This window comes from Solea solea, chromosome 21 (genome assembly GCF_958295425.1).
Source record: "Solea solea chromosome 21, fSolSol10.1, whole genome shotgun sequence".
NCBI lineage: Eukaryota > Metazoa > Chordata > Actinopteri > Pleuronectiformes > Soleidae > Solea > Solea solea.
The window spans coordinates 8,333,641-8,359,418 of record NC_081154.1 but is presented as its reverse complement, the minus strand read 5'-3'; the positions used below and the strand labels follow the sequence as shown (position 1 = coordinate 8,359,418).

Below are 25,778 nucleotides of genomic sequence, written 5' to 3'. Positions count from 1 at the left end.
ATATATATATATATATATATATATAAATATACATATACATATACATATACATATACATACATACATGCTGACAAAATGCAATTATAGAGAGGGTCAGCAAACGTTTTAAACCTCATATTGGGAACTGCGTCCTACACACGAAGTCAATATATATACTGTTTCCTACAGACAAGATTTTCTTTTGTTTAAGATTATTTTCATCATAAACCTATACATTTTATCCACAATATGGAGTTTAATTTTAGAAAGTCCAGCTGATAATCATCATTTACTTCAGTAGATTAAAACGTGGCCACAAACTTTTAATGTCACAACTGGATCAGTAACAAGAAGAGAAGAGTCTGGCTCCCTCTTGTGTTCTTTAAGGGGTGAGTAACACTTACTTTTAAACTCGACTACAATTCCCACAATGCACTATACACTGATGCCTTCATATACAATCGGAAAGAAGGGTGTTAAATATTTGGCGTCTAGACCTCATTGGACCAGATCCAGGCCAAAAAAAACACTTTATGGTCTTGTTTGTGAATGTTCTCACTTTATTGTCTTGAAAAATCTGGACTAGATGTGAACTGTTTGTGGAGAATTAAAAGTTGCATCTGTCGTAAAACTTTTCATTTCGACTTACAAAACTCCGAGGAGCACCTGAAGGCAGCAAGCCTTAGGCCACAGACATCGAGCGCTTCAGGAGTTGTTGAAGCTCGGTACTGCGACAGCAGTGTGTCCTGTAAGTAAAAATGTCTCTACCTCAATACTATAGCATCATGACGTAATTATTTATTTGACATGTTGTTATATATATATAATTATGCATTTGTTTTCAGCTAAATCATGTCTGTGCGGTCGTTTATGGTCTATTCTACTTTCGGTTTCTGTATGACAGTTTTTTCACAAAGTACTTTTTAAAAGTGATTTAATCGATAAAATGTCATTTGTAGGTGGAGGGAACAGTTTTAAGAACGCCACTGTGTAAACAGTGAAAAGTGTCCGTTTTTAGTGAAGTAACAAGCAGTGCTTTGTGTTTTTAAAATGTTAAAGCACCAACAACAGGAAGAGGGGAAAATATGTTGTGGGTTAAACAGTGCAGTTTTTTTTTTTATCATATTAACCCAGGCAATAGTGTGGCACCTACTGTTTTCACTCACACGCACTGTGAAGTGTTGTTTCATCATCACTCTTTATACGTTTGTTGGCAGGAGAGTATGGAGAGTCCAGCAGACGCAGCAGCAGCAGAGAATCCCTTCTCCCAGGTGGTCTTCAACGACATCCCTCGGTCCTATCCACCTTCAACCCCCATCACCTGTCGCTTTACCCTCAATGCAGCCTTCCAGCCCCAATCTAGAGACTGGGTGGGCATTTTTAAGGTGAGGGAAATCTAGAAGAGTCACACATATGCAGGTCATTCCTGCAAGAATCAATAAAAATTTGATCAGTAACAGCCACTGTAAGGACTGTTTTTACGGTCCCATTCAACCAAATTGTTCATGTGAAAAAAGAAAAGATATAATTAATATCAGTGAAATGAAAATAAATAAAACTACAGAGCCTGAAACGTTCATTAATCCATGGAAATGCATTTCAAATATTAGGCTAAAAAATGGCACATTTTATGCACTTACAGTATCATAACCACTAACCTTTTGATCCACCAAGTTTACTCGTGTTAGATTAAAATAGCAACCAACTTACCTTCCTTTGTGGGATTTAAAGCATCAAATGAAATTTCAGGTAGTGGTGTTGGTGTCGCTCGGTTGCCAGGTTTGTACACGAGGCCACAAAAGCAGACACCCAATGATTTCGGTGTTTAAAAAAAAACAATTGTAATGTTAACCCCTCAGTATTTGAGTAATTGTAAATTTTCCACAAGTCAAGTCATTTTCATCAGTCTACTCCACCTCTGGAATCTAGGAAAAAAACAATGTGATATTTGGTATCGATATCGGTCAAATGCTGGTTAAAAACAGTCGTTCGCATATTGAAACAAGAAAACATTTTTTAAAAAAAGTACTTAATTTTACCCATGTTCATATATCCTGTTCATGTTTGTATCTGTGTAAGTGATTTACAGTATAAATCATTAGTATTTTTGCACACACCAACAGTGTAGAAACATGTCCATGGAAAATGTTTTTACCGTGTTATGTGTATAACTGATTTACTGTGTAACAAATAAGACAGAAATGGTAAACATAGCAGTGTTTCTTTGGTGGAAGCCATTTGGCATCCTAAGTTGGGGTTGGTGAGGTTGCTCTGAGTTTCCGAGATGGAAATCAGAGGGCATCTGAGGGCAGGATCTGCAATGCACTCTCACCATAAGATGTCACTAATTCAAACATGCAGGACTTTTTAAAAAGTAGATAAAAAGCAGCAACAGCATGGTTATTGTTGATGCATGTTCATTTCTTCCTTATGGGAACAGAATAATTGTCACATAGCTGAAGCATAAGGTTTAGGAAATGGCTGTTGAATGCAGTTTAAAAGATGTAAAACAAATTGGTATCTGACCAATATCAGTATTGGTAGATACACAAGAATAAAATATCTTTATTGGACTCTAAACATGTGGTAGAGGAAACTGGGTTAAAATTGGAATAATGTTTCCTTTACAGGTGGGATGGAGCACAGCAAAGGATTATCATACGTTTGTGTGGGTGGAGCCAAATCAGGATATGGAAGGACAAGAGGCAGTGATGAGGCAAGCTGTTTTTAAGGGTAAGGAAAAGTATTGCCTTGATAACATATTGGGTCCTGTTTGAAATCTACAGTCCAATTGTGCCAACAGGTTAAATATAAATCTTAATCTGTGGACACAAACATGCAGTTAAACGTGTTGTTTTCATTTTAGGAGATCTTTCAAAGACAACACTCCATCTGGGGCCTATGTGTTTGTTTTTAATCGAGCAAGAGAGGCAGATGAATTCCTTTGCTCGTTTACTTGTTTTAGGACTATAAACCACACAAAACAACAACAACAACAACCTAGACTTGACATTCCATTTCTTTTGCCTGCATAAGACACATGCCCATGTTGCAATAGTGATCTTTTTGATAAAATTTAGGTTGAGTTAGATTGTCCATAAAAATGAACATGTCAAAGCCTGGCTTCTCCATTGTAAGGATTAAGTGCTTTTCTTTTCTTTTCTTTTCTTTTCTTTCTTTCTTTATTTTTTTTAAATCTAAAAATCTGAATATCTAATTTGTTGACTTTCTTTGCCAGATGATTTGTCCTTGCTGAATAAATTATATTCTTCTAAGGTGTGACCCTGCATCACTGTGGTTCTGCCTCTAGCAGTCGTATCTTACTTATCTTGTCCCATCAGAATATTACCTGCCAAAGGATGAGATGGAGTTCTACCAGTTCTGCTACGCTGACAGCACGGGCCAAGTGCGAGGGGCCAGCACTCCTTTCTGTTTCAAAACCCCAGAGGGGCAAAGCATGGACAGCAGCCCAGATGATGACCTCATGGTTATTACAACACAGGTACCAACTGCTGAAACAGATATCTAAAATATCAAGAATTCTATTCAGAGATTGGCAATAACAGTTCCAGTTCGGGATGCAGGAGATTGGATCATGAGAAATATACACAGTTTTGAGTAGAGATTCACGATATGACTACAACTACAACAGTAGCTGCTACCTCCTTGACTACAAGAGTATGAAAAATACATTGTAAATCTTACTACAGAAGAGACTGATTGACCCCTGCAGTTGGGGAAAAAAATGGTATCGGCTATCGGCCTAAGCACTCCTGATATATCGACATATCGATATTGGCATAAAGTCCAATATCATGCATCTATAGTTTCAGTTTAAGTACAGTCAAAGCTCTGGTCAGGAGATTGAAACATACATGTTAAATATGTACACCAGTGACCTTTAGCATTTAAAACAGTTACTGCAATCCCAATAAAAAAAGAGATAATGATCACATGATGAGAGGAGACGACAAGGCCACAATAACGGACTGTAAAAAACATTAATACGTTAAAGATCCACCCGCAAAGTAGGGTAGGTTGGTTTGCTTCCCAACATCTACCAACATCTTGAGACTCGTCCTAGTGCGACATGTAGTGACAGTGAATATTTTAATTTTTTAATATAGGACTTTAAAACAGGTCTCTGTCTCTCAGAAGCTTATATTTCCTGCATGTGTTTTACTGAATACAGGAGCAGGTGGAACAGGGCATGCATGAGAAAGCTGAGCTGCAGAATGAGTTGGATCGAAAAAGAGAGGAAAATGCAGCCTTAAAAAGTGACTTACAGAAGAAAGAGCAAGAGGCTGACATCTTAAAAGTACGTATGTCTAATTTACAGCACAGCACTTTGCTCATTGTGCAACAGAGAAAACAGACAAACAAGAGACTGAACTTTGATGTTTGGTCCTCTTTCATTTGTACAGGGTCAGAGTGAACAGAAAGAGAAAGAAAACAGTTGCCTGGTCAAAGAGCTGGAGGAAATCAAGGAGCTGAACAAAAACCTACAGAGCACTTTAGAGCAACAACTCCAGGAAATGGAAAGTGTCAAGGTTTGTTTTTTTAGTGCACGTGTCAAATCTGAACTCGGCACCACACTGTCAGTATGGAAAACCTAACCGCAATAAAATGTCTGCACCAGGAGGAGCTGCTGGTCCAGACCAAGCAGGCAGAGATTCAGGAGCAAGATGCTGCAGAGCAGAAGAAGCTGATCTCAAGCTATGATGAAGCATCAAGGAGAAGTCAGGTAAAGCCAATTGTATTATTTTATTAAAGGCTCTGACAAGATTTTCTGTTGGTCCCCTCCTGTAACATTTCTTCTTCATTCTTCTTAAAGAAACAGACTCAGGAGAAATACGATCAAGCTGTGCTAAAGATCAACCAGCTGAAAGAGGAGCGCCAGGAGTTGCGGGACAAGGTTGATGTTCAAAGTGAGGAGATGAGCCAGTGAGTCAAGTCTGCACCATTTTTCTTTTTTTTTTAAATAAATAAATACATACATACAATAGAATTTGTTGCAAAACATTTCTGTGCATTTTAGGCTCAGGAGCAAATTCAGAGAAAGAGAACGAGAACTGCTCAAAGCAAAAGACAGCAACCAGCTCCTGCAGGTAAATCTGTTGTGTAAACAATAAGGCTGAGTTTATTCAGATTAGCTAATCCCATGACAAAAAATGTGAATGCTGCTCTTCAATGCCTCTAAACACTTTTGTTAATATTAAAGAAAAGGTCACAAATACAAAGAGAAGTTACTTAATAATTTCCTAACACTGTGCTATTGTTGGGGACTGAGTTCTGCAGTGAGTAGTGACAGCAGTGAGACAATATTTATGTCTCGTTTGAAAGTCATCAAGCTCACACAAAAAAAACAGAAATCCCAAAGGGTAAAAAAAAAAAAACCAGCCTACAAATCCAGCCTGTTCCTTTGAAAATGATGAATTGTGATCACATTAAAGTCTGTGGTTTACCTTCTGACAGGTGGATCTTCGGAGTAGTGAGAGAGACAATGAGAGGCTCACTGCAGAGCTGCAGAGGCTTCAGGGCATTGCATACAACATAGAAGACATGAAGAGGGCGAACCAGGAGTTGAACAGGGAGCTGTTGCAGCTGGGGACACAGCAGGATTCTCCACAGGACGATCTAAGAGTGAGAACAAATAATAATAAAAAAAACAGCAACTGTAAATTCATCAGTCTCACGAGGCAGGACAGCTTAATGATTTGTGCTCTTTAGGTGCAGTGTCAGACTCTTGTCAACCAGCTACAGGACACTCAAGAGAAACTGGCGGCTGAGAAGGGAGAGACCAGAAAAGCCAAGGCACGAATGGAGAGTCTGGAGCAAGAGCTGATGCAAGCCAGGAAGCAGCTGGATACTGTGTTGATGACATGTGATCAGGAACAACGGAAAAGTAGCAAATTTGAGGTAAACCCAAGCATCATTAGAGACGAACGTTATAATTATATTTCAGTATTTGGGAATATTGCAATTCCAACTTTTCTTGACAAACAGACTTCTTTCTATTTCTCAGTTTCTCACTTAATATTGCACTTTTCAAAACAATGGTTACAATATATATTATTGTGTGCTGTACATTATAATGTATAATATTCAAATTGAGCAGAATTAAGTATGTAACCCACAAAATTGAAGGATTGAAATAAATAAGATAAAGACAAAAAAAGTGGGGGGTTTTAAGTGCAGGGTTGTCCAAGAGCTGGGAGAACAATAACAGGACCACATCTCATCAGCCAACCTCAGGGTGTGTGAATGGGAGTGAATCTCTGCAGCAATGGTTCAAAATCTGGTGAAAAGTTAGGAACCAGATGGATGGAGGCTGTGTCAGGAGCAAATAAATGCCGATGACTTTGGAATCACTTTTTCAACAATAAATCAGTGTTTTCATGTTCACATTCCTTTGGCTATTTAGTGTACAAGTCAGATGGGCCCTCCATGTGTGTTGAAATATAATTCATGCATATTTCTTTTTACTTTGTATAGCTGCAGCTCAGAGATGCACTTGAAGCGATTGCGGATAAAGAAGGCCTCATAGAAGAGAAGGAACACCTGATGAGGCTTGTGAAACATGAGAATGAAGAGGTCATCATTGAAAACCAGGTAAACTCTCACACACTCACCGTTCACCGTCGCCTTGTATTTGTCACTCAACTGTATTTATTCCGTCAGAATCTGAGAAGCGATATCGAAGGCCTGCGCAGAGTTTACTCTGATCTGCATGCAGCACAGGCTGCCGACTCACTACAAGTGCAGCCGGACACCAACTCACCTGGTAGAGACACTTCAGCCAGCCATGAGCAGCAGCAGCAGCAGCAGCTGCAGCAGGAGACACCTGACCAGCTTGACAACCTGTATGAAAACATAGGTGAGGAACAGCCTCTGATATTGATGTTTGGCTGTTTTCACACCAGAGAAAGTCAATACATTAAGATTATTATTACAATTTAAAGGGTTGCTTCACTCATAGGCGCCCTTAGGGTATTCTTTAGTGAGGTTAAGAGATATCAGACAGTGTCTTTCATGGAAATCTCTGCCTCATTCATTTGAAAAAAACAGAAATTCCAATGATGGATATTATGACTACTTCTACAGAAACAGCTATGACTTTAATATCTGTTGGTAAATCAGATCATTAAGGGCAAATCTGTAAATATTTTAAATATGGATTACATGATCAGTGATCTTGATTTGTTGGTTATTTGTTTGAAGTAATTCCTGACCATAAGGTAATCAGTCACCTGTCTATCTTGCAGAGAGCCTTGCAGAAGCAGCAGAAGAGGTGAGTCAAGTAATATGAATGTGGTCCAGTCAGCTGAGCCATCTTTCACATGACTCCTTACCAAAGCATGTTTTCAATGAGCAATAACTAGGTCAACTATTATGTCAGATAAAGGTCTGTTTCTAAATCATAGTTATTGTTTCTCAGCAGCATCTCTCGACCTAATGTATTTTACTTAATTAAACGGAATTGTTCTGATAGATCTGGATAAATATGTCTTTAATATGTTTAATGTATTAGTTGTTCTTTGTACCCTATTACTCAATTTTTACATTTTGAAATCCGCACAATTGTGTTCTATAAATATTAATTGAGATAAGTGAATGTGGTGGGAAGGCTTAGCTGGCATGCGAGCACTAGTCACACGATAGATATATTGTATTTTTAAAATGTTTCCTGTATAAATATTGTTAAAATTGTACCCAACAATTGACTACAACATATAGGGATGTGGTAGAACAGGAGTCCTGTAGTAAGAATCTGCACCAGTTGTGTGATTTGTGATGAACATAAAATAGTTTTCAGCACTGTGTTCATGCACTGGAGAATTAGGGCTCAGTATTATAAAGGTCAACAACGATGTGGTCCCTGCATTTTCACACACGGCTGTTGTTTACTGTTTATTTTTGACGTGGACTTTAAAACATAATCTGCTCCATATTTTGTTACCACTTGCGAAGTGTCGTCTCTATTTCTGTCCCCGGCAGACGTTGGTGTGTTGTCACTGCAGGGAGCGATTCCCTGGCATAACCCCAGACGAACTGGAGCAGCACCAGGAGAGTCACAGAGTGTGTCCCTTCTGCACCATGATCTGTGACAACATGGAGCAGTCTGTGTTTGAAGATCATGTTTACAGCCACGAGCTGTGAGATCTGCACCTGGGCCACACATGTGCTCCAACAAATATGATGTTTTGACTAGTTGGGTGATCATATGTTCCAACAGTTTTACACATTAGTCTAATCGTCAAGGGGAGAACATTCTGGGAAACTGTTAATCATTTGTTTTAAGGCTCTGGAGGAGCTTTATTGAAGTGCATCAAAGGTTTTGAGACTGGAAGATGACAGATTCAGTCCGGAATGTGTGGCTTACACATGGAAGTGTGAAGTTCAATGAAGGCCTATACAATAAGATTATGTTGTACTTATTTTAACTTAACCTGTGTTAGTAACTTATGTGGGAATTTTCAAGATCTGTGCCTTAATTTTCAGCATTTCTTTTTTCTTTTTAAATCTTAAGTGCCATACAATGTTCGGTTTCCCAAAGGATACTACTCTACCTGCCAGTTATCTCGTCCATAAGTGAGCATCACATTCAGTAATCAGTGATTAATTATCACACCGCACCTTACAGAGGGTAAGGTGCGGTTGTTACCAAACAAGGTATATTGCTCAACATGAGGAGACAGAATTATGGGTATTAGGCGATTGTTGACTAATTGTCTTGTAAAAATGTTCTAATTACATAAACCCCTGGAAAGAAATCCACTGTTTATATCTTAAACCGGTGGTATATTTTTAGTATTGCACTAGTAAAAGCCTGCTTGGGAGGTAGAAAAGCTTAATACCTAAAAATAAACCGTAAAGAATAATCATGAGGTGTTCCATGATCAGAATAGGTTAAAAAGGATTTTTATATTTAAAATAAAGCAGAGCACATGATATATTAACCACAATTATTAATTTACAGCAAAGCTTTGCACTTGAGATCTCTCAGGGGTAATTATTATCCACTGATTAGATCTATTATTCTATCTCTGTCCATTTGTATGTGATCGGATGAGTTGTTAATTTTGTTGCGGAAGAGACCGAGTTGTCTAACAAGTGGATTTTTGTCAGTAATCATAACAATTGTTGGTATAATAAAAATAAGTTCAATTGATACAATGCTGCTGATTCTGTCTTTGTTTATGAATGCAGAATTCAACCATCACATGATTTGTGCATTGACAATGATCAGAAACTACCCATTACCCATGACTTACAATGAATTTAATATGCTGTGTGAAGAAAATCTCTTTGGAAATCTCTTTGGAAATTGTCTTTGAAAGTACTTAAGTGCACTTGCAGCATAGAAGTTGCCATTGAGAGCCCAAAGAGTTAAGTTTGTTTCTTGTTGCCACAAAAACATCTCAGTGGAAGATCAACCAGCCTGCCACCTCCAGTAAGCAAGCCAACCCCTGTACATGTGCCTCCATGCCAGGCACGTTTTGTTTACCAATATCTCTCTCAATCTGTCAGCAGCTCGTGGTCCAGGTCATTCCATCTTTACTCTTTTTTTTTTTTTAAGGTGTCATCTGATTGGCCTCCTCTGGTGTGACATCGCGAGATGTGAGCTCAGAGAAGAGAGCAGGCAGCCAGTACTGTGCTTCTCCAGCTGCCTGAGAGTCCAACCAGGCCAAGCCTTCTTTCAGCAGGTGATCCTGGAAACATAAGGGCAGGGTTCATAATAATGTTGCACAACTGCATTTTTAACTCACCTTGAACAACCAGTAAACCTAATTACATCACATGAAAGACTATTGAAAAGGATAACTTTACACAAAGTTTCAACACAAATGTAATGTGCAGTAGAGCTTACCAGGACATGACAAGCTCGTTCCTTCTCCCATTTCAGGCTGCCCTTGATCTCACTCACTGTGACGTATCCCTTTTTCTACAAACAAACACCAGTGATAAATCCTTCAGACAGGTAAGTGACTGACTTTTTCCCAGTCCTATTCAGAAGTTTTTTCAGAGCAGATATATTTATTTATGACTGACTATACTTAACGTCTGTGAAACAACTAAATAGTACATTTATTACAGTGCTTAAAGCAGGCAATACAAGATGCAATTTTCAAGCTTCTCACAGTATTTTTTTGTTCTGCTGCTGTAGCCTAGGGATTTACTGTACATCTGACTTGCAGTGATTCATTGGAGACGTATTCCAACACTTTTACATAACATAATAAATGTCTGACTGTTTTTTAGATTGGTAACAACTATGTACACAAATAGAATTCAAAGACTTTACCTCAGCCAACTGCAGAACCACTGTATGGTCCATGTTGAGCTCTGCTGGGACAGATTGCACCAAGTAAGAACCACCCACAGGAATCATCCCAAAGCCATTTCCCATCACCTTCAGTTTCTTAATGGCTCTCACCAAATCATCTCTGGAAATCATAGATATGATGGTTAAATTAATATGGAAAGACACAATTTACATGGTAGGTAATAATAAGGCATGTTAGTTGAACCTAGATAGACAGATAAAACTAAACCAACAGACACATGCAATATTTGATTCATGGTACTCACTGGCTCACTTCCTGCGCGTATTTACCTCTCCCTTTCAGTACTCTCTGATGGAGTTCATCCAAAGTAATAAGTCCTGAAAGAAAATACACATCCTGAGGCTGTTTTTGTGTCTTTGCTTGCAGCAAAATACAATGACAATCACTTAGTTTTCATTGTCAAATTACAGACCTCCATTTCTGTGTTTCAGGGCCAGACACACTTCAATAATCTGTACACCAAGCTCATAATAGAAGTCTCCAACTCCAAGCATCTCAGACCAAAAACCTTTGCCAGCTGTGGAAAGAGGAATAGATATATTCAACCTGTAAACATGAAACATTATTTAAACACACCTTTTGAATAAATACAATTCTCACAGGCAAGTGGGTCAACTCCGATGGTGGCACACATTTCCTGGAACTGAACCCTGAACTGTGGGCTTTTTCTGATCTCTTGTTTGTGTTTGCTGGCAAATTCCTCCAGGTTCGATTTAAAGGTTTCTAGCTGCTTGGACATCTGTCATAAAAACAACAACGCAGAGCAGAGACATAGAAGTCTCACTTGTAAACAAGATTTTACATAATATGTAAACTCTTATCATATGGGAGAAAAAGAAGTGCGATCATTTTCGGAATTGGCATATGTGTTAAATAATAGCCATTTGTATACATGTCACCAACTACAGTCTAAGATATTTATTGAATAACCAAACCATTTTCTGTCACCACTGCAATTTGTTATGTTTCTTGTATTTTAGTAGGACTGACACTGTATCCAATTTTCTAACATAATCTTTCATATACCAAATTAATTTCATAGTAAATACTAAATTATTAACATACCGACTATATTTTATATATAAAACATAATGGTTGTTTTACCTGTACAATTTGATCCTCAGCCAGAACATTTCCTCTTTCCTTGTATTTTGCCTGTGTAAGTACAGAATATGAAAGTTGAGCAGTGGGATTTGTTTATTTTTATACAAAGCGTTTTCGCATTTTACTTTACCTCTGCCAGTTTCTTTTTGGCAATAGCTCCAGCTCCAACTCCTCTCCGCATTTTGACTGATGTCCGGCGAAAACCTAAATTACGTATGTGATTATCGGGATAATGAAAACAAGTGCAGTAGTTTCAGGCAGTTAGCCTTTGGTTAGCTGCGAGGCTATCTGTTATTTTAGTGGCTTCTCCACTGACATTTACACGCTTCTCCCGAACACATACTTCTAGCAGAGCACTAGAACATACAACGCACCATTCCACGTATTTTAACCTAAAACACACAGAAATAAACACAATCACCATAAATGTTCGGGGATAGTTAAGGCTTTTGCAGTAATGGAGTTTACATTTTCATTAACCGGAAATGAACGACTTCCTCCCATTTGGTGAGTTCAATAGCTTATTGTATGTCGCTACCTAGTGTCACGGAGAATATAGCAGCATTTTATTTTATTCGAGTAATTCAAACGCAGACCTGTATGAATCAATTCAGAGACTACTTACACGCTGTTGTTTCTGCTGCAGTCTGTGACCTACTTGCTGGTTTTCTCATTTTGTTTGAGCAAAAACTCAACAAAGCTTCTCCACACCATTGAAATCATGATTTTGATGATTTCACTGGCAACACTGACTCTGAGTATCTCTTTCCCACATTGTGTTGACAAAGACATAGACACACAAACTCACAGACCATCATTTTTACTGTTCCTTTTTTGTCACAGTAAAGTAATACATGAACATATGTCCATCATCGTTCAGAAAAGGCCACGTTTTCATATTTTCTTCAACAGTCAAAAATCAGTTTGTCTTTTTAATTTATAGAAATAATCTCACAATGCAGCATAATCAGCTCTCCACTGTCTGTTTTGAAATACATACCCGAAATGGCAACTGGGCAGAAAAAAGTGTGTTACTTTCCTAATGCAAATTGTTGATAAAGTGTGGAGCTAGAGGGAGGACATTCACTATCAGGATGTTTGACTGGAGGTATTCTGAGGGAAAGACATTTCCTTCAAATCTTTTTTTTTTTTCAATAAAATGTCACAACAGCTTGATGTCTTGATATCTAAATTTTAAAAAATGCATTGTTTCTCAAGGACTGGCTTTGTACTGGAGAAAATTGATGGAGTGACCTAAAAGTACGCTTGCAACTTTGTTTCCTAAGGCTGCCCTTCCAATTAAAAAGGGTGCTGTTATAAAGGTCTCTACTGACAGTGTCCTAAAGGGTGTCCTTACTAGAGGAAATTATATTCAGTCCTGTACAGAAAATGCCCATCTCTGTGATAAAAAGTAATTCAACAATAACGTGTAGAGGTCCACATGAAATTCAGCCAGCCTGACATGCACATTAGGCGCTCTTGTAATTTTTGTTTGCCCCTGTCCTTCCAAATGTCTGCGTACGCCACTGTCCGTCATGAGAAACCCCATACACATAAAAGGGGAATAGTGACGTCAGTCACAACAGTGAAGTTGTGGAAATCTGAAACGTTCAATCGACCTCTGCAGCTCCTCCTCTGATCTAAAACCTCCGAAACACCAGAAGAAATGGCCATCCAGCACAATACGCATGCGCAGTCAACGGCGCTTTAAAACAATCTTCAGGAGGGAACATGAAGATACCCGCAGGTGGGCTAGATTTTAGACGAGGTGAGTGCAAAACACGCAAATTCGTGTAGATGAAAACGAGCGTGGGCTGTGGGCGTGTGTTACGTTGCCTTCGTTTTAGTCGCGTTTCTCCGAGGCGCATTTTTATTGGCGAAGCTAACCGGCTAGCGTTAGCCAGCTAGCTAGCTGTTATTGTTTTTCGCGAGAACCAAAATGGAGGAGCAGGCTGTTGCCTGTGTCCTATACAGCCACTCCCGAGTCCTCGTGTGGCGTCTCCTCTCCGGTCCTTGCTAATGTGAGTTATTTGTGTCACCGACAGCGTCTGTATGTTTGTGCCGCAGTGCTAGTGTCGCTTAGCTTGAATTTATTACTCGGTGGAGTATTTCTGGCTAAAGGATGCACCAGATCTCTGTCGGTGCTGCAGTTTCCCTCGGATTTTCCCCAGTATCATCAACGCTGATACTGTGCTATTACTCCATGCCAAAAATCGGCAAAGCCATAGTAATATTACAACGCTTATCCTTTATTTGTCTTCAATCTTACAGGTTAACAGTTGCTGGGTGCACATGGGAACCACATAGCTGTGGTTGAATTGCATCGCCGAGGCGTTGCATGATGAAATGTCCCTGTGTTCGCCATGACTCTGAGGTCCACGTTGTTTCCAAAGACGGGATCTAAGCAGAGCACTGACGCCGTCCACTTGGAGCAGTCACACGCTGGGACCGCCACCGCGAGTCCTGTTTGCGTGAAGAGGGAGTCCTGTGACTTTGTTCTAAATGTTCAAAACGTGCAGGGGGGCCTGATCCCGAGCAAATCACAGGTCTTAGACCAGAACTACATGACAAGCAAAGTTGCTCTCGCTGCCTCAGTTTCAGAATTGGTTCAAGGAGACAATATAAGCGTGGGGATATTGTCCCCTGTCAGACCGATGGGGGGTGAGGGAACCCCGGTGAAAGGTAAACCCCTCTCTGTTGACAACATGGATAACCCTCAGATGGCGGTGAACAATAACCCTAAGGATGCTGGTGCTGATGATAGTGCAAAGGGGGTTGTCCCTGGAGTTGTTGGCACTGCATCCATTGAACTCTCTTCTGAGGGCAAATGGAGGAACATCAGAAAGACCCCTGCCAATCCCCACACACAGGCCAACTGCCTCAGACAGATTCTCCTGCTGCAGCTGGATCTTATTGAACAGCAGCAACAGCAGCTGCAATCCAAGGACAAGGAGATAGATGAGCTCAAAGCTGATAAGGAAACGGTAGGTTACATTTATTCTTCATTTCAATTTGGTGGGAAACACTGTTGATATTGCCTTTGAAGTTACAGGCGTTGTCATTGTCTCTCTCTCCACTGCAGCTGCTTGCACGTATTGAGCGTATGGAACGTCGCCTGCAACTCACAAGGAAGGACCCACCACGTGACAAGCGCCTTTTCCAACCCCTGGAGCCATGGACTCCAGACAAAGAGGATATATGGGATCTGGATGTAGAGGAGAATCCACAGTCCAACCAGGCCACATCACTCCCCTTTAGTAGGGGTGGTAAAGGTCAGAAAAGGTAAATTATAAGGTGGTAGCCAGCACTTGGTTCTGCTAATGTGCCATCTGGTAATAAATCAAATCATAGCAATGAAATGTAATCATGAACTCACTTCAGTGTGTAATCATTTGCTTTCCACAAACAGGAAGTCTTGCTTTGGGGATGCAAAAAACCAGAAATGTCGGGGCAAAAGTGCTAAGCTTAGCCCCCATAAATCTGAAATTCCGCCTGGCTCTCCAAATCAAAGAGAGCTGCGCAGTAAGGAAACCCCTGAGAAGATGGTTCCCACAAGGTCTGGGGCAGAAAGGGACATTTCACTTCCATTTAAAGAGGAGTCTGAGCTAAGCTGCCAGATGGAAGATCTGCCCTTTATGTCAACCACAGAGATGTATCTCTGTTGCTGGAACCAACCTCCACTGTCCCCTCTGCGTGAGACTTCCCCTAAAAAGGAGGAAGAGGTGGCCAGTGAGTGGACTCCTCATGTAGTTCATGATATGCTGATTGTTTGTAAGCCTAACCTATATCCCATCTTTAATCTCTTTATCCTTTAAATGTACCGAATACTATGATTAACTTTTTCTCTGACTGTCGTTAGTTCCATCCTGGAGAGAAAATTACATTGAACCTTTGGAAGACGATGACGACATCACCTCTACTGAGGTGAGAGACACTTGATTGGGAAATGTCAATAGTCCTCAGAAGTCTGAAAAGTGAAATGACATATGAAGTATTCAACACATGATTAACGTGTAATTTTTTTCTTTCTGTCAAGCCGCTGGATGATGGTGTGTTTTTGAAACGCCATGCGAAGCTGGAGTTGGATGAAAAGAGGAGGAAAAGGTACCAAAAACAGCACTGCTGCTCATAATAACTTGTACTGCACTATATTGAACATAAATAAAGGTGCAAGTCTGCAAGTTAAAATATGCTCACTGAAGACAAATTGCAAAGAATTGTGTTGTGGTACTTTGTTACAGGAAGGTTTTCCCCCCGGGTATCAACAGTTTTGATGGTTATTCATTAATTGTCCTGCTATTTAACAATAAAAATATAAATCTTGTGTTTTCAGATGGGACATTCAGCGAATCAGAGAGCAGCGCATGTTTCAGCGCTTGCAGCAGCGCATGAACCGGAAGAAAGTGGTCCAGGAGACTGAGCCAGAGCTTTCATCCTTCTATCCTGACACTGAAGATGGTATGTTTTGGTTGTTTTTTTTTTAAAATCCAAAACTTGAATTAAACTGTGAAGTGTAATACTGCTGGATGTTTTTAAGTGGATTCCAGAGATTTTAACTTTGTTCTTTTAATATCTTCCAGTTGAGGCTATAGTGATCACTCCCTTCTTGCCTGTGGTTGCTTTTGGTCGGCCGTTGCCCAAACTCTCTCAACAGTACGTTCTTTGATTATGATTTTATACGGTTGTTTTCATAAACATTTTCAAACGAGCTGTTAAACTTATCACTGAACTGGAAAAGGTAGGCAAACTGAAATCTGATAAAAGCAGGTGTAAATGGCCAATCTATCATGTGCACATATATGCTCTAATACATACCCATAACATAAAAGGTTTCTGATTCATTAAAACAACAAACTAGTGATCGAGTCTCTTGTTCATGTTTAATCTGACTTACCTTCTATTGTTTTATATTGATAGTCAAAGATGACTTATTTGTAAGTTCAGTTATGAGGGAGCTAAGTACACAAACTAGAGTAGTCCATTTCCTCTTTCTATGAAAGATGAGAAGAAACTGCTTAGTCATATGAGAAGCTGCTTTCTAAGAACATGCTTTATTTGTTGATCTGCCAATGTATGGTTGTTTTTTTTTTTACATTTGACCACAAAAAGCAGAACATAGTTGCCCATTTTCTTTTATACTTGTATACAAAATTAATAGTTCTGTATAATTTTATTTTAATGAAAAAATATCTTCTCCTTTTCTACCAGGAACTTTGAGCTGCCCTGGCTGGATGACCGGAGCCGATGTCGCATCGAGGTTCCCAAAAAACACACGCCTCACCGGACCTGTCGGAAGTGAACCCCCCCCCCCCCCCCCCTGACATTAACAGCAGAGCGCCACAGCTCACTCACAGATTATAAAATACACATAGTGTTGTTTGTGGTCGGCACACAAATCATCAGTCATGATTATCTCCTGCAGAGTATTAAAGACAGGATGGGAGATAGCTGTGACATTCAATGTTCTTGATATTTCCAGTTTCATTTACACCTTTGAGTGGAAGGAAGTCTCCGCTTCCTTACTTGATGCTCAAAGACCGCAGTACCCCTGTCAGCAGCTGGTGGAGATTACACATAAGTCCTAGAAAATATAACAGTTATATGCATGTTCTGCAACATGGTTGAGATACATTTGTCCAGAGCTGTGTCATCCAAAAAACTGACATTTTGTCTCCAAGAAAAGTGGAGATTCTGTCAGTTTTTAATTCATAGTGTGGTGACAGGAATAACAAGGGACTCTTGGGGGGGCAGGGGAAATATTTGTTGTCATTTAGGCTGGAAAAAAATGGATCTCAAACTGATCTTAAGCAACGCAGCCATGACGTTCTGCTCTGGACAGCTGTATCACACCCATTCTTCCTGCCTAAGTGGAAAAAATATGTCAACATTTGACTGTGTCGTGCAGTGTATTGCCTATATTGTTCAACACACAACTTCAAATAAGATTATATCAATGTTTAATGTGATATCTGGAGTTTTGAGCCACACTCAGCATGTTATATTTAAAAAAAAAAGGAAAAAGAAGCAGCTATTGAATCAATTCATTGTAGGGAAACAATTCTAAAAGCAACCATGTGATTGTTGTGATATTTGGGGGTTTTGCTTCATGAAAACCAAGGCACAGAACATTAGATGGGTGGTGAACTTGAAATGAAATCCACTGACCTGTCATGTTTTGTTGCTTATACTTTTCTTTGTTCTGTGAATTGCATGGCTGTGTCAAAAAGGTGGTAGCATGGCTTAACCCCAGAATGGAGAGTAACTGCTGCTCAGTGGGCTGCCAAAACTACAAAAATATAGTTGGAAGCATGATTCCTCCCTGGCTGCTCTGTTCTGATGGTGGGGCCAGTTCATCACCACCATGAGGCAATCTGATGATAGCAAGTTCAGTTTACATCTTAATTTTTTTCGTGTGTTCCAATCTTCACCACGCGCTTTTACATCCAGGAGATATTCTACGAGTTATGTGAATGCATTGATCTCTTTTAAGGATGTGGTTAGCTGACATCCAAACCGAACCAGATTAGATGATTAATAAGCTTTGATAGCTGTAGTTCTAGCAATGTTCACCAGTATGCTCTTTAACATGCTGCCAGTTAATCTCTCCCTGTCTTGACTTTAACCTCAGTCACGATCGCAGTGTTTGATTTCTGCCTGCGTTTCCTTTCTCGCTGCGTTCTGTTCACCCTCGTTAACATATGCAACGGCTTTATGCAGCTTGTGTACGTCGGCTGCCAGGTGTGTGTTCGTGTCGGCAGGCTGGAAATACAAAGTTGATCTTTCTTTCCTGTACATAGCTTTCGGAAAACAAATGTACATAAAACATGGCTGTTATTTTTTTATTATTTAATGTCAGAAGTGTTGATTACATTTAATATTGTTCTATGATTGTGTGTTGACAAATTGACAGTTTTGAAAGTTGCATTTTCTTTTGGAATAAAATTACTTCTCTATGACAGGTGGATTCGGTGTGTCTTAAGTTGTTTTAAGATGAAGACAATTTGGAGCATTGTGGCAAATATAAATATGTAATAGTTTAAATTTATAAGTCTTACAGGTGAAAAAAAGAATCAGTATTTTCTGTAATGTACCTTAGGTGAAGTACTGTGCTGTTAAACCATTTTAAGCTACTATGTGCTCCTTATTCAGAGAACAATATGGTACCCTTTATTGCACTACATTAATTTGATAAATATGGTTTCTAGCTATTTGATGATCCACTAAAAAACTTTGAATGCCCAGACTGATAGTGAGATGTTTCTCTAATAAGACAATCACAATCTTGGAAAAAAATGTTTATTGAATAAAGGCTGAAGAAAATCAGGACAGCTTATCAAGAAAAACAAAAAACACCCAACTCATTAGTACTTTGGTGAAAATCCAGCTTAAGTAAAGAAAAAAAAGGGCATTTTCAGCCATGAATTCTAATTTGACGTTCACACGATGAACACAACAGTTGTAGGAATTTCCACAGGATCCAGGTGAGGGGGTAGCATCTGGCCTGCAGGAGGCAGCATTCCCCTGCTGCGTTCTCACATGAACTCGGGACATTATACAGAGATTAAAATGGGGAGCTCACATGAGAATTTGCAGAGAATGTCTCGAGCAACGTCTGCGGCTATTTGATTTTACATGTACAGCTCAGTGCATGACTGAAAGCAGCTAAAGAGTAACCATGTAGATGAGGAGTCGGCTCAAAATACTTCTTTCAGTCTTTTTTCATTCTTCGTTTTTGATAAATAAACCTTCCTAATTTACACAGAAAGGTTGAGATAATAGTGAGACAATGCACCATCTGAATCTGTTCGTCGGCCAGACCCTGACCTGCCGTCTCACACACACACAAAACCAATAGAAAGCTTCTCTCTCTGAGCTAAACAGTATATTATATTTATATTATTTATTTCATGTGGACCTACCGATCCCTTTCAAACAAAACCACTAAGATTTTACCACCTAGCCATAACCAAAAAATTCTCCAATTGTGGACCAAATTTTGTACTCCAATAAAAGAAGAAACAGATATTCCACAAATCCTGCTACTTATTTTTATTGAAAATGTCCACAAACAAAATCAGCTTAGGCTTTTTTTTTAGCATAAAGAAAGCCTTCACAGCTGAAAGGTGACTGCAGTAGCAGTGTGGCAGACATGCAGCCCTTTCTCAGGTGCTGGTCACATGACCGCAGTTTTAATTCAGGGTTTATGGAAAATATCGAATCCAGTCACTTCGGACTGATACAGACTGAGTATCGTATTGGCCTAATCTCTGATGACGATGATGATGATAAAAAGCATGACTGATATACAAAAAAAATGCTCTACATAAAAATGACTAGTTCTGTAATATAACCTTATATTTGGGCTGTTTTAAACATTTTTAGTGTCTATTCAGATTGTGAAACTGACATGTCTGGTATAATTAGTATTTACACAGAATGAAAAATAAAAAAACACCAAACAAAAAAGTGTCCTGCCCTCGATACACTCTGGACACAGACACACACAGGAGTGTGTTTGTATCTTTGTTGACAAACCCCCGTCTGTCAGATACTGTGTGTCCTGTTCAGTCTCTCCGTAGGTTGTTAAGTCGCTCCTCCAGGTCAGCGTCCGCATCAGCCAGTGCGGCCTGAGGCTCGGCCTTCTTTCCTCCAGCCACCGACAGGCTTCCCCCAGGCGCCGGAAGACCTGAAGGTGAACACGACGAATAAATGTTAAAATACCAAAAATGTAGGATTGTTTGGTTCAAATAATGGTTTGTCAATACCAAAACTAGACATGTAGACTTTTCAGATTAATGACTAAAGTGCTAAAGGGTTTTTCTTACTCGACAGTTCGTCAGACAGATTCAGACCCAGCTCGTCCAGCACTTGGGACACGATGGCATCACTGCACATTGGAGACAAACACAAATATGTCAAGGTAAATGCAAAACATTTGTTGTATTACATTAATAAGCATAAAAGAAAGTAAAAAAAAAATCAAGGCTATAGTCTGCCGGTGGTGGTAATTTTAACCCAAAAGTATAAAAAGTATAACTCACAGGAGGAAAATTATTGATATATTATTCAATTTTTTTCTCTCTCTACAACCTGAGTTAATACCGTAGACCATACCATGTTAGAATCTCTAACAAGTCTTCTCAAGAATGTATCTGTTGGCATTTTATTTACTTTTTATTCTCTTTCATATATAATGGATTATGTCTTTTGTCATCTTTTACAGTTCAGGTGGGCCATAACAGAGGTAGATGTGGCACTTTTATTCCACTTCTTTGTTAAGTAATAGTTGAAATTAAAATGTGCCAAAATAAAAATAAGATATATCACAAACTCGAGTATCTACTGATACCGATATTAGTCCGATACAGTCATTATAGGCCATTTATGAACTATAAAGCTGTTAACGTTACATTTGTGCTGAGTAATTTTAAAGATAATTCTCCAACTGTATAACAAATATCGTTCTCTGAAAAAGAAGAAATAAACAGCCCAAACATGACTGTAATGAATTGGCGCTATACATATAATTTAATTGAAAAATAACAGGCCCTTACCTCTCCTCTTCATCATCCTCATCCCCCATGGCATCATCGATGGCATCATTCATCATATCCTCCTTCATTTCCATGATTTCACTCTGGCGCTCAAAGTCCATCATGATCTTCTGAATCTGAGGCAGTTTGAGCTGAAAAAAATAAAAAATAAAAAAGGAATCAATACGTTTGGAGGAGCACTTGACGGTTGTCGTCATTATAACCAACACTGAGCATTTCAATGAATATCTGACAGACCTGTCTGTTCATGGTAGCCATGGCTTTGGTGACACCTTTCATAGCCTGTGCCATACTGTTGTTGGACTTGAGCGTCTGTATCTTGAGACTAACAGCCTGGATGTTCGCTCTCATCATGATGAACTTCTTGACGTAGCGTCTCGTGCGAACCAAATCCTTGGCCATGATCTTGACAGCGTCCTGTGAGTAATGTTGCGCGATTAGAATAATCTTTTTACAAATGAGTCTGTCCTCATGAAGCACAAATCATTTCCTCTTCATCTCACCATCTGTCCCTGTTTGGCCATTTTCTTTATGTCAGCGATGATCTTCTTCTCCTGTTGTTCAAGTTTCGATCGTTCCCGGTCAAGGTCTCTAATAGCGCGATTGAGTGCCCTCTGATTCTGCTTCAGTATCTCCTCAGGAGTCTTTCTCTTACCAAAAATGAATTCCATCTGTAAGTAAAGAAAAGGAGGAGGAGGAGCAGTTGATGAGATCAACTAAAAATCTATCATATAATTTTAAAAAACAAAAACAAATGTTAACTGTTCTTTGCTCTTTAATTGTGAGATCTTGCTGCTTAGAGGGAAAAAATCTTTGAATTAGATTAGACTATAGCACAACCGATGTGGGTTTTTCTATGACTGATGCTGATCCATAGAAATCAGAGCAATTTTTTTTATTTTGGAGGGGCACATGTTCCTACCAGTTGTAGATATCTCTAATTCAGTTTCTACCATTATGACCGTCATATTTCAAGTATGAGGTATCTGCAACTTCATTCTGAATATCTGAAACTTAATTCAAGATATCTAAAAAAAGAAAAAGGACAATGTAGATATTAAAGATATCTTGAACTTGAATTATGACTAGTCATAGTGACGTTGTAGATATCTGAAACTTAAGAGATCTATAATAATAAACCCCATACACATGAATGGCAAAAGTGACGTCATTTTTACTCGGAAGAACTGAATGGCAGATAACTAGTTTTGACTCTTTAGAATGACGTTGCAGATATCGGTAGTGAATATCCAGTCTGTCGGTTAAATTTTTTAAATAATAATAATAATAATAATCGTTTGCCATAGTCTCGGACGACTAATCGATTACGTAGAGACGTGTGAAGGCGTCACTTTGTCATGTGGGAAACTATGAGTTGTCAGGGACTCATTAAGTGCACAGAAACCGTGAACAAAACATTAACTAACTGAGTGAACCGAGTTTATCTTTATACAACACTGTAATGTATCGGTCTAACCGAACAAAGTGCTATGACATAACGCGCTGTACAAATAAAACGGGTTTGTTTAAAAGTACAGTGTCCGTTTTACACGTTCGATCTGGTTTAACTCCCTTATTTCCTTGACTACATTGGTCAGCAGCAGCTCTTATGTCACAGAGAGGAGGCCCAATCCTCCTGTGGTGTTGAATGTCGACTCTGGCAACCTGTTTTTCCCATCTTTCCACATGAGCTCCGCCAGCACAGACCCAACATTACTGTATAAATACACAAACCCGACAGTGCGTTACTCACCGTGTACAAGGTTGGTCGTTGACGAGGCTTTAATCACGGGACTTTGAGGTTTTTCTGGGCGTCTTCACCGACAACAATGTGAAACGATTATTTGTTTTCGTTGTTTCTCTTCCGTATTGCGAGAGTTTCACATCCGGGAAATGACGTGCCCTCGTACGTGCTTTTACATTTGCGTCACACGCAAGGACCTTAGTCAAGTTCACGATGACGAAGAAAGGAAGCAAACATTTACTTTCAAGATAAGAGCCAAACTATTTCTTTCTTTGACCGTAAATGTTTTATGTGCGTGGCCGTAAAGAGTATGGAGGACTATATATGACACAATAATAAATAAGATAAAGAAATAATTTATTCATTTATTTCTTTTTATTCATTCTCTTTCTTTTATTTATTATTATGCTGTCATTTATTGTCCTCCATAAACAGACGCCATCACACTTGTTATGTCAGCTAAAGCACAGGTAGACCACACTCTGAAAGCTTCATGTACATCAAACAATCTTTATCACTTTCACTGTAAATTAGAGCTGCAACTAACGATTATTTTCATAATCGATTAATCGGTCAATTATTTTCTCGATTCATCGATTAATCGTTTGGTCCATAAAATATCAGAAAAAAATGTTGTTGATTGGTGTTCGTCAAACCTGGAAATGATGATGTTCTCAAATGTCTTGTTTTGTCCACAAACCAAAATGATTGACTTTTAATAATTTCTTTGTTATCCAGAGCAAAGAAACTGAGAAAATATTCACATTTAAGAAGCTTAAACAATCATCAATCTTGTTTTAAACATGAAAAAAGCTTCAAACCGATTAATCGATTATCAAAATAGTTGTCGATTAATTTAGTAATCGATTAGTCATCGATTCAGCTCTACTGTAAATTTCTGCATGTCCTGATGTGCACACACACAGAAAAAATGGTGATAATGAAAAAGAATAATCACAGTCACAATGGGCCAATCGGTTCACACCATTCAGTGCTCGTGCCCTAATTACTCAATTTAGCAAATTTCGTATTGATATTATGATTTTTTTTGACAATTAAATCAAATAAATCAGTGTTTTTTTTTGTAGTGAATCAGTAAGTCTTCGACTTTTATTTTGTAGGTACGAGCGCTTCTTAACCGGTCATATTCTCGGTCAGTTGCCACAGCTAGACTTCACATGTGCCCACTCAGGAGGAAGACAACTGTCGTTGATGTTTGAACGAAGAGAAGTTCACTATAACGAGAGCTGCTTAGCTGTTTACAGTTGTTATCTACGGATTAGTGGACCACTTCTCTGGAACATGTGTCTTGGGGCGTGTTGACTGTACACATGTGCAGCTATTTAAAAATATAGGAATCCACATGAGCTCTAAAATGCTGCTGGTTTGGTGCAGGACATTGCACAGGTTGCCAGTGTCGCTCTCAAGAGTGGTCTTCTCTCCGATTGCCTCGTACCATGTCACAGCTCCACTCCTCTACCCAGTGGACAGAAGCTCCAGCCGCGTGGTGAGTAGACAACACAGACACAAGCCAGGACCTGATGGACGGAGAGACCATGAGAGGTCAGTCAAGGGTAAAGTGTGGAAGAATGAGATGCCAGTGATGCAAGGTGCCAGTATCTGGAAGGGAGGTGATCAAAGAGTATCATCCGAGCTCAGGAAACTGTGTCTGGAGGATTCTTCTGCAGAGAGGGAGAGGCCGGCGAAGCAGAGGTCATTGCTGGACTCCAGAGCCGAGAGCTATGAGGTTGTTTTCGGCATTGCCCCCTGTCTCTTGGCTCTAACTCGGGGCAGGAGGAAGGCCAGGAAGCTGTTTGTAAAAGATGGCGAGACCTCTCAAAGGGACTCTGTGGTAAAGGTGTGTGAGGAGGCTTTTCAGCGAGGAGTACAAGTCCAGAGGGTCAGCAAGAACGAGCTGGACAGGATGTCTTCTGGACGAGTACATCAAGGAGTCTGTTTGCATGCCAGTCCTCTGGACTTTCTCACCGAACACACAGACGTAAAATCAAACGGGAAACGTAACCCCCTGTGTCTCGTCCTGGAGGGAATTCAGGATCCTATGAATCTTGGTGCCATCCTGCGCTCTGCTTATTTTCTTGGTGTGGACAGAGTCATAAGCAGTCTTCACAACAGCTGTCCACTGTCTCCAGTGGTCAGCAAGGCCAGCTCAGGAGTCCTGGAAGTTCTTGGGGTGTATGGATGTGAAAACCTCAAAGATATGGTGAAGTTGAAGGTGAAACGGGGCTGGCAGGTGGTCGGCACAGTAGCAGCTGATGCAGACGGATCTGTGATTCCTGTCACCCAGTGTTCTGACTTTCACATGACCAAGCCCACGTTGTTGTTGATGGGCAGTGAGGGGAAAGGATTGTCTCAGGAGCTGCTCTCTCTGTGCCAAACGCTGCTCACCATCCCGGCCGGCAGAGATCTGTGTGCTGGTGTCGAGTCTCTGAATGTGTCTGTGGCTACAGGCATTCTGCTGCACTCTCTGCTCTCCTCCGACAGATGATCATCAACACTGAGAAATAGACTAATTATGTGAACTATTTGGTTTCTAGTTTCTTTGTGTAATAATGTAAGGTCTTGAGAAAATCTATGTTGTGATTCAGCACTAAACAAATAAAATTTTAATGCACACAGTAGTGACAGTTATGTTGGTAAGTGAACATAATTTTGGGCACGTTGGATTTGACTAAATTCCCATCTCTCTTGAACTATGTTAAAAAATAAATCAAGTACCTAAAACCTTTGTGTCCTCTAACAAAAATATGTAAAGACATTGAGACTTAATAGTTGTATGCTGGTTTAAAATTTCCTGATTCTGTCTTTAGAAAAACAATATCGCTGATTCATTATTTTTCTTATTATCAATAAATTTTATGAAAAGACTAAGATAAAACGATGAACTGATTCTGTCAGCATATGTAGTGTGCTTTTCTATTCTTCAGGAACACTGAGCTCCATCTTTGTCCAAAAAGTGTTTAAAACATATCTGTGATTCACTGTGCACAGTGTCATATTTTTTTATCACCATAAACACACACTGGTTTT

General features: G+C 39.5%; 5 protein-coding genes across 8 annotated transcripts; 3 read left to right on the top strand and 2 right to left on the bottom strand.

The window, feature by feature from the left end:
* The first annotated feature begins 614 nt into the window (after positions 1-614).
* Positions 615-9,147, top strand: calcoco2 (calcium binding and coiled-coil domain 2). The gene is made up of 15 exons (XM_058620854.1): positions 615-727; positions 1,197-1,364; positions 2,610-2,712; positions 3,321-3,481; positions 4,172-4,297; positions 4,404-4,529; positions 4,619-4,723; positions 4,814-4,923; positions 5,018-5,087; positions 5,455-5,622; positions 5,710-5,898; positions 6,475-6,591; positions 6,661-6,856; positions 7,245-7,270; positions 7,978-9,147. Exons 2-15 carry the CDS (start codon positions 1,203-1,205, stop codon positions 8,137-8,139), a joined length of 1,821 nt encoding a protein of 606 aa, XP_058476837.1. The 5' UTR covers positions 615-727; positions 1,197-1,202; the 3' UTR covers positions 8,140-9,147.
* A 99-nt stretch (positions 9,148-9,246) lies between these two features.
* On the bottom strand, positions 9,247-11,938 carry snf8 (SNF8 subunit of ESCRT-II). The gene is made up of 8 exons (XM_058620869.1): positions 11,563-11,938; positions 11,433-11,483; positions 10,929-11,067; positions 10,741-10,845; positions 10,573-10,645; positions 10,286-10,427; positions 9,851-9,925; positions 9,247-9,692 (listed from the first exon to the last, which is right to left on the bottom strand). The coding sequence occupies exons 1-8, from the start codon at positions 11,611-11,613 to the stop codon at positions 9,555-9,557; spliced, it is 774 nt and encodes a 257-aa protein (XP_058476852.1). The 5' UTR covers positions 11,614-11,938; the 3' UTR covers positions 9,247-9,554.
* Positions 11,939-13,042: 1,104 nt separating this feature from the next.
* Positions 13,043-18,388, top strand: msl1b (MSL complex subunit 1b). 4 transcript variants are annotated; one of them, XM_058620858.1, is made up of 9 exons: positions 13,043-13,200; positions 13,704-14,416; positions 14,515-14,714; positions 14,842-15,161; positions 15,292-15,356; positions 15,469-15,536; positions 15,766-15,890; positions 16,013-16,085; positions 16,641-18,388. In XM_058620858.1, exons 2-9 carry the CDS (start codon positions 13,796-13,798, stop codon positions 16,729-16,731), a joined length of 1,563 nt encoding a protein of 520 aa, XP_058476841.1. In that variant the 5' UTR covers positions 13,043-13,200; positions 13,704-13,795; the 3' UTR covers positions 16,732-18,388. The 4 variants fall into 4 exon arrangements, with proteins under 4 accessions (XP_058476841.1, XP_058476840.1, XP_058476838.1 ...); XM_058620857.1 differs by having other exon boundaries at positions 13,045-13,179; positions 14,842-15,203; XM_058620855.1 differs by having other exon boundaries at positions 13,045-13,200; positions 14,842-15,203.
* Positions 18,389-18,712: 324 nt separating this feature from the next.
* On the bottom strand, positions 18,713-22,889 carry chmp2a (charged multivesicular body protein 2A). Its single transcript, XM_058622058.1, has 6 exons — positions 22,740-22,889; positions 21,490-21,657; positions 21,224-21,403; positions 20,987-21,117; positions 20,258-20,319; positions 18,713-20,118 (listed from the first exon to the last, which is right to left on the bottom strand). The coding sequence occupies exons 2-6, from the start codon at positions 21,655-21,657 to the stop codon at positions 19,997-19,999; spliced, it is 663 nt and encodes a 220-aa protein (XP_058478041.1). The 5' UTR covers positions 22,740-22,889; the 3' UTR covers positions 18,713-19,996.
* Positions 22,890-23,909: 1,020 nt separating this feature from the next.
* Positions 23,910-25,712, top strand: mrm1 (mitochondrial rRNA methyltransferase 1 homolog (S. cerevisiae)). Its single transcript, XM_058621218.1, has one exon. It carries the CDS (start codon positions 24,094-24,096, stop codon positions 25,234-25,236), a length of 1,143 nt encoding a protein of 380 aa, XP_058477201.1. The 5' UTR covers positions 23,910-24,093; the 3' UTR covers positions 25,237-25,712.
* The last annotated feature ends 66 nt before the right edge of the window (positions 25,713-25,778 follow it).

What these genes read in the sequence shown, in the direction of transcription:
- snf8 (XM_058620869.1), bottom strand. Translation starts at nt 11,613, where the DNA reads ATGCGGAGAGGAGTTGGAGCTGGAGCTATTGCCAAAAAGAAACTGGCA. An exon ending in CTGAGGATCAAATTGTACAG is followed by an intron (nt 11,068 to 11,432) that starts GTAAAACAACCA and finishes TTTTTATGACAG; the next exon opens with ATGTCCAAGCAGCTAGAAAC. An exon ending in CGGAGTTGACCCACTTGCCT is followed by an intron (nt 10,846 to 10,928) that starts GTGAGAATTGTA and finishes CTCTTTCCACAG; the next exon opens with CTGGCAAAGGTTTTTGGTCT.
- calcoco2 (XM_058620854.1), top strand. Translation starts at nt 1,203, where the DNA reads ATGGAGAGTCCAGCAGACGCAGCAGCAGCAGAGAATCCCTTCTCCCAG. An exon ending in ACTGGGTGGGCATTTTTAAG is followed by an intron (nt 1,365 to 2,609) that starts GTGAGGGAAATC and finishes TTTCCTTTACAG; the next exon opens with GTGGGATGGAGCACAGCAAA. An exon ending in AAGCATCAAGGAGAAGTCAG is followed by an intron (nt 4,724 to 4,813) that starts GTAAAGCCAATT and finishes TTCTTCTTAAAG; the next exon opens with AAACAGACTCAGGAGAAATA.
- chmp2a (XM_058622058.1), bottom strand. Translation starts at nt 21,657, where the DNA reads ATGGAATTCATTTTTGGTAAGAGAAAGACTCCTGAGGAGATACTGAAG. An exon ending in TGGCCAAACAGGGACAGATG is followed by an intron (nt 21,404 to 21,489) that starts GTGAGATGAAGA and finishes CATTACTCACAG; the next exon opens with GACGCTGTCAAGATCATGGC. An exon ending in GAGGATGATGAAGAGGAGAG is followed by an intron (nt 20,320 to 20,986) that starts GTAAGGGCCTGT and finishes TCCAATGTGCAG; the next exon opens with TGATGCCATCGTGTCCCAAG.
- msl1b (XM_058620857.1), top strand. Translation starts at nt 13,796, where the DNA reads ATGACTCTGAGGTCCACGTTGTTTCCAAAGACGGGATCTAAGCAGAGC. An exon ending in TCAAAGCTGATAAGGAAACG is followed by an intron (nt 14,417 to 14,514) that starts GTAGGTTACATT and finishes TCTCCACTGCAG; the next exon opens with CTGCTTGCACGTATTGAGCG. An exon ending in CTATCCTGACACTGAAGATG is followed by an intron (nt 15,891 to 16,012) that starts GTATGTTTTGGT and finishes AATATCTTCCAG; the next exon opens with TTGAGGCTATAGTGATCACT.
- mrm1 (XM_058621218.1), top strand. Translation starts at nt 24,094, where the DNA reads ATGAGCTCTAAAATGCTGCTGGTTTGGTGCAGGACATTGCACAGGTTG.